We start from the raw sequence: 10,431 nt of genomic DNA, 5'->3' as shown, positions 1-10,431 counted from the left end.
ACTGCACTGTGCGACTCTTCCAAGTCGTTCAAAGTACGTGGCCAAGTGACACAACCCAGGGGGAACAGGACAGGTTTGAGGGTGCTGCCGCACCCATAGCACTAACCCCTGGGTCTTCTACTAACTCACGAGCGAGGTGATGTTTCCCCGGTGTGGACGTGCGTGACGGCGAACGAGCTTTACTTCCGCAAAAGTAAGCTAGAAAAGGGCATAAAAGTGCACGTCCCCCGGGGCAAACAACGCCGAAGACCTCGTTATTTTCTCGACACAACCTCATCAGCAGTTGCCCCTCTATACGAGCATGCAAAATTTTTGAAGTCTAACACGTATATGGTCGGTAATCGTACCCCGAAAATGCGGTATTTTCCCGCCAAATGCCTGGCAGGAAAGCGTGCAGGAGAGCCGATCTTCTGTAGACACGGAAAAGGGGGCCGGTTTTGACCGACTTGGCAGGATAATGGACAGGGCGCTCGGCAGGAAAAGGGTTAGATTTGAAGGTGGATAGAGTTTCATCAAGAAGGACAGCAAACTCCTTCCAAAAAATATTTAGAAGTAGAACTAGTAACCCTCACACCAAAAGATACAACTTTAGCTGGCAGACTTTATATGGAAGGATTATCTGTTTGCCACCAAGAACAGAGCTCACATATCCTTCACAATTCTGACAACCTAGGCAAAAATGCAAAATGATATGCGTAATCATAAAATTTGCCTCAAGCAGTCATGTTAAATACAGTCACATTTAATTTCACAATTATTACAATGTACAGGCAAAATGAAATGACAAAAGCATACTGGTACTTCTATATACAGAACATGACAAGATACTTTCTCTGTACAAATATTCCATGGGGCAGATTTTTGTCAGCTGTATCTAAGAACAAATTGTCTCACTGGATAAAACTTTGAATGGGGACTAAGGTCAAATCAATCAAAGTCAACATGCTCATTAATTAATGAATTCACTTAATCACAACATATATTTATCGAACAACTTAAACATGACAATAATTTACCTGTGACACCTTTATTGTTTGTCCACAAACAAGACCAGTTAAAACAAACACTATTTAACAATTTTTTCTTTCCAACACCCTTTCAATTTTATTCACAATATACATATTGTTTCTGAAAATAAAAAAAAATTAAAGAATGCATGATCAAGATATACACAACAATTAACTTTGATAAGACACTTTTGACAACATCAGGCAGGGTGCAGAATACAATACAGGTATTTACAATGTTCATTAAGACATGAACCTTCACTACTTAGCAATGTCAGATGTAAAATAAGATACTTTGAACAAAGAAAAGACAATCTCTTTCATCTGGTAAATTGTGAAAATCTGAAACAATCATTCAACAACATACTCAGCATCTTTGAAAGTAAGTAATTTTTGTTTTTTCTATTGCACAGGGAGATATTCACATTGTTATGGCTATGAAACTATTATTACTCTCATTTCCAAGGCTTTTTCTGTAAAATTATCCCAATTCAATGGTTTGATAATCTTCCCGGTAATGTATCATAATACAGGTACACATTTACTTCTAAATAGGGAGAATTTCATTTCAATGACATTTCTCATATAAACATGTAAAGTTTTGTTTTCTTGGAATACAATCACCTCTGTAAATACTCACTAAAAACTTATTCACAGTGTTTGCTGATATCCTACACCAATGTAACAATAATATGTATTGGCATCTTACAGTCACCCTTGAAGATTTCACAACAGTCTGAGATGCCTTAATTCTCTGCATCTTGAATGAGTTCACATTGCAATGCAACTCTGCATGTATTTCAGTTACAGCAGTTTAATATTGGTATTTAGGTCATTTGTGCATGCACCCTGTTTGAGTTTACACCAACAGATATGTCAGTGACAATCTCCATCTCTTGACATTTCACTGTCTTTGACTATTATACAATGTAAATTCAAATTCTGTTTTTGGACAGGAAATCTTGGCATTAGTGTCACTTTGCTGAGCGCATTGATTGGATTAAAGACCATCACTCTGAACATCAGTTTTACTGACTATCGATTGCTTTGATTATTGCAAATACAGAACTAATGACAGAAAATTAACAAAAATTTTCAGAATAGGGGAAAATGAACTATGTTCCATGGTAGTACATTAGACTGAGAAAAACCTACTTGACATGAAATCTATTCCCTGTGGTCACATGTGTGTCATGAAATTCAGATGAGATGTCACACAGCTGTAGTACATTTTTTTTCAGTCATTCATTCAATTCATTCACACATAAATGCAGCTGAATGTAAATATTGTGTGGAGCAGCACATGCCACATCACTTAATTATAAACAGCCTATTTTGTGCCCTTTTGCTCCATTCTTTCAAGTAGGCCTGTCTCAAGAGGTTTCCAATCTAAATATTTGTAATAGTTCACTTTTTGGACTGACTTCAACATTTTGGCCTTCTTGTCATTTTCATCATACTCTTCCATAGCAAAAGGTATGACTCTATCATCATCTTCACTCATTGCTTGATGTAAAGTATGTTCACATCGCTTGTCTTCCCAAAATTTTCTAGACATCACAGCTATGACACAGGCACTATTTTCAATAGCTTCTGTAATGTTTGACAGGATCTGCTTCCCAGGTGTAAAATCTCTGTCAGCGATACATCCTTTAAACTCCATATCTTCTTCCAATTTTGGAAGTAACGTGTAGAAAACCCACTCTTCATTTTCTTTGCAGTAGATTGGAAAGAAGTCATACAGTTTGTTTATTTTGTTTTTTGGATTTTCCAAAGTTGGTAGAATATCTGGTTTATTTCGAACACTTCCATCAATTTGGCTGAGAGTTCTGTAGAATAGTGTTTCTAGATTTGGGCGTGAGAACTGGTCGGCATTGGTTTGTGAGTTGATGTCCCCATCTGGTGAAGTGATATTGATTGTATTTGTATTTTGGTCTTGGCTTATGGAGAGCATTAGTTTTGCCGGAGATTGCCTTGAGGCCATCGGAGCAAGCTCTGAAGTATGATCAGGATCACAATCCTGGCCACTTTGCACATCTTCAGGTTTCTCCTGATTCTTCTCAGGATCTAGACACTCTGATTCTTCTTTGATCTGTGTCTGTGTCTTTTCTTCTTCCTTCAACCGTGTTTGTGTTTCATGAAGTAAACTTTTAGCTTTACATCTAGTTTCTTCATTGCAATATTTCCGAAGGGCACTGAAACATCTTTTGGCATACACAAGTTGGTCATTACCAAGGAGATATTTACCGAGTTCAAGAAGTTCATTAGCATGATCTTCATTGAAAACATCAATGTTTATGTTCTTGTATCGTTTTACACCTCGTTTGAACCAGTGTGCAATTTCTGCGAGAAGACAACTTTCAGTTTTGTTACGGTACTCTCGGAAGAAGGCTTCCATAAGGTGAGTGAAGTTCTTCACATGCCTAGAATCATCACTTGCACATTCAAACGCTCGCTTGAAATGTTCAATTGCTTCACGGCTCTGTCCATTGTCTTGAAGACACAGTGCCCTGCGTTGATGGATGTCTGGTCTCTCTGCCCCATCTTGGCAATCTTCAGCCAAAGCAAAGTACTTCAATGCGTTCTTCATTTCTTTCTTGTTGATCTTCGTTTTATCAAACACTGCAAGAAGATGATGAATCTCAGCCAAGTGAGCATATTCTTGTGGAGATTTATTCATTTTGATACATTTTTGAGAATCAGACAGGGCATTCATCAGTAATTCTTTACAGCCATGTTCTTCACATTTATGATCTACTCGCTTGTTCTTGTGTTGTTCTCTGTATTTCACTCTGTTTATTTTGGATCTACAGCTGTATGCATACCAGTTACTACGATTGTCAGGGTCGGCTTTGATGACTTCATTGAGTATTTCCATACCCTCTTCCTTCTTTCCCAACCTATGACAATGCCATCCATACAGAGTTTTGATCTTGAGTGAGTCTTCATTAGTCTCCAATGCTTTCTTAAAGCACTCAAGTGGTCTCTCATGGTAAAAACACCTCAGCATTGCACACGAACCAATGAAATGTGGATACCGCTGTCCTTTCGGTAGTTTGGGTTTCTTGCAGAACAATAAACCCACTGAACACCATAATTCACTTTTAAGCTCTGCGTTACTGGTTTTCAGTGCTTCGTAATAACACTCTGCAGCTCTATCGTATTGTACAATTCTCTCCGACATCGGCTGCTCAATGTCTGTCATGATGTTGTATATTCTTCGATAATTTTCACCCATTACAAAGTGCCATGCGCATATATCTTCAGTGACGTTTTCACCATAGGAACTGGCTAAGCTGATTGCTTCTTCATACAGTTTGTTAGATTCGCAGTATCTCTCATACGACCGAGTGCGTGTATGAACATCGTGCGCACGAACGAATGCCCTCTCAGCAAAGCTCTTTGCCCTCAACATTTCAGACATTTGGTCGCCGGTCAAACGTTCGAGTTTACCTTGGCATCTCTGAGCATCGCTTGTTTGATATGTCTTCTCATACACAAAGGTTAAATCTGCAAGAGCATTCAAATTATTTGGTTCTTCTTCAAGCACACTCACCAACATTTCTTCTGGATCTTCACCCGGTTCACTTTTGTGAAGTCGATATGCACACGCAGCCATCTCCAACAGAAGTGCGATGTTCTGGTGTGCTGTGGGACAACCGTCACTATGATATTGCTTTAAGATGTCATATCTCGTTTCCAGTTGCTTTACAAAACTGGTAGATATTTGCTTTGTATTGATTGCCAACTTGTCATAGCTGAGCAATCCAAATGTTTTTTCAACTACCTCAGTTGTTCCAACCGCTATCGCCATCTTTCTCCAAATCTACTTTTACTTCCGGGTGCATGCGCCACACTCAAACAGTGGGGGCGCTAGCATGTTAGCGTGTGTTGCAACAAAAATGTATAGGCCTGATTAAATACCGTAAAACCCTATCAATTCGACCAGAAAAAAAATTACGATTTAAATTGTCGAATTATTGGCAAATTAACAACACCGAAGGTAACACTTATTTGAGGCTATTAAATGCAATAAATCCTTTCAGGTATATACCTCTATATACAGGGTAGCTCGAGTATAGTTACCAGAAAGTCAGGCCTTAAATATAAAAAGTGCAAACATGTAAAGGAGTATTTAAAATTGCTAAAATGAATGCAATAAAGGGCTAAAATACAATCAATTAGTGAATCAACAGGTGCATGAGTAGTTTTAATGTATTGTTACTTTCCCATCCAAATATCGATCTTTTCAGTAATCATACTCAGTTTAAAACTGACATTAGACATTCCATTTTTGGCAGTTTACCTACTTAATTTTATTTTCTTGTGTTTTTCTTGAGCTTCAACTTTTGTATAGACCTCCCTTTTTCTATGTGACTTGTTTCTGTGACTGTATTTTGTCTGTAATTGTGGTTTTGTGTCTTCAGTTTATTTTTGAACCTGTAAATGGGACTTAGATCCCATAGGCTATCCCAATAAATAAATAAATAAATAAATAAATAGGGAAAAGGGCTAAAATGTACTCAATGAAAGAAAAAAATTGCAATTTAAGAGAAAATGCTAAAATGCCCTAAAATGAATCTGCTTTTATGCAATAATGAAAAGTGCTAAAATACATTTAAGAGCTACATTTATATGAAGGGCTAACATAAAATTTGTCAAATTGATGTTTTTTCCTAGATTCATGCTTTAAAGCTTCAGAGGGATGCACCATATCTTTCATAGGAGAATTAAATAACAGTATGGCCGAGTCAAGCTCACAGTGATTTCCCTGAGATGTATATATCCACTGAGGCATGGCAGGCAAAACTTCATATAACTGTGTTGGTTGGAAGCGGAGCCATTCAACCTGCTCACACACTGCAAATGGACCTAAAGATTGGTGGTTGGAGGAATTGATGGGATTATTCAAAAAATCAGAAGTGACAAGGGGGCATTCAAAATCTTTTGGATTGACGTGACGGGGGTGTGATACTCAAATGTTCTTTCATGCTCAACCATACTAGGATAATGTTACCTTGGCGGTAAATGACCTATCAACAACATATCCTATAGCCATGATAATTAAACTTTATGTTCATGTGTGAGGACAAACAGCATTGGATATACAATGTCACAAGATATTTTCACATCAACAAATATTTTGTCAGTCAAGAAATTTATGCAATTTAATGATTTATCTATGCTAAATTGTTACTGAAATAGCATGATCTTTGATTGATAATGTTGATACTTTTTGCTCCCACTCTTCTGTGCTGTAAAGCTTATTAGACAACTGCCTGTCTTTCTAATGGTTTATCATTTACAATTCATGACATATGTTATAGGTAGAAAAGTCAAACATGGATATAGACCTATACTTGGTTTTCTTGCCTGTCAAATTAAGCAATGAATCTTTTATTACATAAACTCACTTATAAAATCGCCAAATGAAATAGTTACAATAACACGTTTTGATGGGTGACAAAATTACTGTCAGTAATTTAAAAAATGTTCAGCCAATTTGAGTATTTGGTAGATCCTGTTATAAAACAATGATTATAAAGGATTAATTATTGTGCAGTTTAAGTATCCAACAAAATTTCAGTAATACTTTGTCATTTTCTTTCAGTGGAAATGCAAATGAATTTATGTAGTACACTGATGATGTTTTGGAAATATTCTTCATCAGACAGGATAGAAAAATGTATTACTGGTATCTACATGTAGTTTCAATTCATCTACTACCATACCGGTACTGGTACTGAATAAGGGATGGACCATTTGATATCAGGGGATGGGGTGTGCAAATTTTTTGAATAAAAATAAGATTCCAAGAGGTCATCTTTGAAAAACAAGTCATCGTTGATGACACAGTCCCCACTTGTTAATGGGTGCTTTGATTACAGGTCCTCAGAGAGGAAAGAGTCCTCTTCATTAGGTCTGTGATAAAAATACTTTTGAATAAATTTGCTTGATACTTGTCTGAGTTGTAGTTCAGGACATGAAAAAATCGTAACAAAATGGCCACATGGTGGCCATATTGGATCGAATCACAAAACAAATCAATGTGCATATGTATGACACAGGTCAATGTCCTTGTACCAACTTTGATTAAAATTGGTTGAAATATGCCTGACTTATGGCTTTGTACATGAAAAAATCATAACAAAATGGCCGCACAGCAGCCATATTGGATCGTATCACAAAACAAATTTACATGCATATGTATGACATTGGTCAATCTCCTTGTACCAACTTTGAATAAATTTGCTTGATACATGTCTGAGTTATGGTTCTGGACATGAAAAAACGTAATAAACTGGCCACATGGCGGCCATATTGGATTGAATCACAAACAAATCAATGTGCATATGTATGACATTGGTCAATGTCCTTGTACCAAGTTTGAATAAAATTGGTTGAGATATGCCTGAGTTATGGCTCTGTACATGAAAAAATCATAACAAAATGGCCGCACGGCGGCCATATTGGATCATATCACAAAACAAATTGATGTGCATAGCTATGACATAGGTCATTGTCCTTGTATCAACTTTGAATAAAATCTGTAGAAACATGCCTGAGTAATGGCTCTGTACATAAAAAAATCGTAATAAAATGGCTGCCTGGCGGCCATATTGGATCGTATCACAAAACAAAGTGACGTGCATATGTATGACATAGGTCAATGTCCTTGTACCAATTTTGAATAAAATCGGTTGAGATATGCCTGAGTTATGGCTCTGTACATGAAAAAATCGTAACAAAATGGCCGCACGGCGGCCATATTGGATCGTATCATAAAAAGAATTGACGTGCATATCTATGATATTGGTCAATGTCCTTGTAACAGCTTTGAATAAAATCAGTTGAAACATGCCTGAATTATGGCTCTGTACATGAAAAAATCGTAATAAAATGGCCGCCTGGCAGCCATATTGGATCGTATCACAAAACAAATCGACGTGCATCTGTACGACATATGAAGTAATCCTTGTACCAAGTTTGAATGAAATTGCTTCTGGCATCTCTGAGATATCTGCGTGAACGGACGGACGCACAGACGGACGCACGCACGCACGCACGCACGCACGGACGCACGCACACACGCACGGACATGACCAAACCTATAAGTCCCCCCGGACGGTGTCCGTGGGGACTAAAAAATCAAACCTAGGATGGCAGAAGAAATAAAAAGGATTGCAAGTAGATACGAAGAAAAAACAGTGCCAAGATTACTTTAAGTCTGACTTTTTATTTTTGGCACACCCTCTGGGTGCCCCACTTTACAACAGTTATAATTTTTGGCGTGCCCTCCAAGCACACCATGTTTATAATATTTGTCAATGTCTGCACCCTCAGGGTGTCCGATTTTCATAATACTTTTCAGTTTAGGTGCATCCTTTGGTCACAACATTTTCATAACATCTGAATTCATTACATGTAATTTCATTAATACCCTGATTTGATTAATATTTTAACGCATGTATACTTTTACTGTTGTTTATCTAGTGTTTCAATTTGAAAAATTAAGCAGTATTATTCATTTGTTGTGCTTATGCTACAGTTTCTCATCCTTACACCTGAAAATATCTACTCAATTCAGCTTGTTCTCATAGCCTGCACTGTATATACTGTGTCCACCATTGTTCTTTACAATGATACGCCAGACTTTAATCATGAATTATCACCAAAAGTATTTTGACATTACTTGTGGTTCTTGCACTCACCTCAATGTGCGTGTTTCGAGAACTCCACCTTTTCAGTGTCCAACAACTTTAAGCACACCTTTCTTGGTTTTGAAACACTTGAAATTTGTCATCCAAGAGATGTCAGTTTAAAATGCTCAATTAGAATAATACTGCAGCAAAATTATTTGGAAAGTCGTGTTTAGCAACAAAAAAGACATTAGTTCACATATCTGATATTCCTGATATTCCTGTCATTATTTCTACATGATTTATTTCAAGTGAAGTTTAAATAAGGGTCAGTGCAGCAAGGGGATAATGTAAACAATTTCTCATGCACTGAACAGGTAAAGCACTAGATGGAACTGTCAAGTGGAAGTTATTCTCAGCTTTGGCAGCAATCAACAGATGATTTGCATAGAGAAATTTTCACATACTAACATATTGGCTGTGCAGTGTAAAGCTTTCATGAAATGAGTTTTACATATGACATAACAAAATTCGCCTCAGAGACAGATATTCAGACTCTGAAGTTTTTACAGTACTTTTCTGGTCTACCATTAGTGGGAACTCATTTTTAAACTTTTGAAGTAAGTAAAGATTTCACTGTATCAGTTTTGTGAAAATAAAACAATTCAATTTTCCCAAGAGTTAACACAGGGGGTGGCCATTTTGAATTGCACATATTGGGAAATATTGGATATGTCGAGGAAACGGTTGAAAGTTTGTTGAGGAAAGTTTGAGCAAATGTTTAAGTCTTTTCAGACTTAGTCTTTTTAAGCAAAATGTAGTAGTGGCAGCCTTATTGGATAAAACTACACGTATAAGAGATATGGACAATTAGATTCCTGTAATAGTGTAATTGTAAGAATGTAAAAGTTTGAGACAAATTAGTTCAGGTAACATGTCCACATGACAGGTGTGGGCCAAGAGAAATCAAAACAAAATGGCTGTCTGGTAACCATAATTAACCAGTATTTTCAAGTAAATACTGATACTACACAAGATATCAAATCTGAAAGAAATTTATGCAAATTTGTCTTTATTCTGGTCCTTGCTTTGGCAGAGACTGTAACAATCTTGAAAACTGATAGGACAAACTGCTACAAAGTTGATTGTTACAAAAATATAAAGAACATACATTTACAGGATAGTTCACTTGTCTTAAATTGTTACACACTTACACTATAGAGATACCTTTCACAGGTCACATGGCAAATCACATGATAACAAAATCTGAAAGTTTCTTCATTTTAAGTTTAGAACTTCCAATGACTGTGTTGATGATCAAATGCCTGGAGCTAAAAAGTATCAACGTAATAAATTATTAACCTGATATAGGAAGCACACGTAACTCTAAGTGAGTCTTGTTTGTGTTATTGATTTGTGTTTGACTATCCAATGTTACATTGATTAAAAAAACTGTATTTGCCATCTAAAAATATACAAAACTTTATTGTTATGATGTACTTATTATACAACAAATTTGTTAAATATTGCAAAATATAATCTGGAAAACTTTAATCAATAAAGATGTAACATCTCTTTTACACTTCATTCATACATAATGCATTGCTCAGATTCAATGTCATTGAGTCACATAACAGCTTTAATACTCCAGATTCAATGTCACTGAGTCACATAACAGCTTTAATACTCCAGATTCAATGTCACTGAGTCACATAACAGCTTTAATACTCCAGATTCAATGTCACTGAGTCACATAACAGCTTTAATACTCCAGATTCAATGTC

General features: G+C 36.5%; 1 protein-coding gene across 1 annotated transcript; it reads right to left on the bottom strand.

Annotated features, from left to right (window-relative positions):
• Window positions 1–2,337: 2,337 nt before the first annotated feature.
• Window positions 2,338–4,821, bottom strand: LOC139150794 (tetratricopeptide repeat protein 22-like). Its single transcript, XM_070723187.1, has one exon. It carries the CDS (start codon window positions 4,819–4,821, stop codon window positions 2,338–2,340), a length of 2,484 nt encoding a protein of 827 aa, XP_070579288.1.
• Window positions 4,822–10,431: the final 5,610 nt, after the last annotated feature.

This window comes from Ptychodera flava, chromosome 15 (assembly GCF_041260155.1).
Source record: "Ptychodera flava strain L36383 chromosome 15, AS_Pfla_20210202, whole genome shotgun sequence".
NCBI classification, from domain to species: domain Eukaryota; kingdom Metazoa; phylum Hemichordata; class Enteropneusta; family Ptychoderidae; genus Ptychodera; species Ptychodera flava.
Note: the sequence above shows the minus strand (reverse complement) of the source record. Positions and strands in the feature narration are given on the sequence as shown.

Bases quoted from the DNA above. Each gene is read 5' to 3' on its own strand.
- LOC139150794 (XM_070723187.1), bottom strand. From the start codon at position 4,821: ATGGCGATAGCGGTTGGAACAACTGAGGTAGTTGAAAAAACATTTGGA.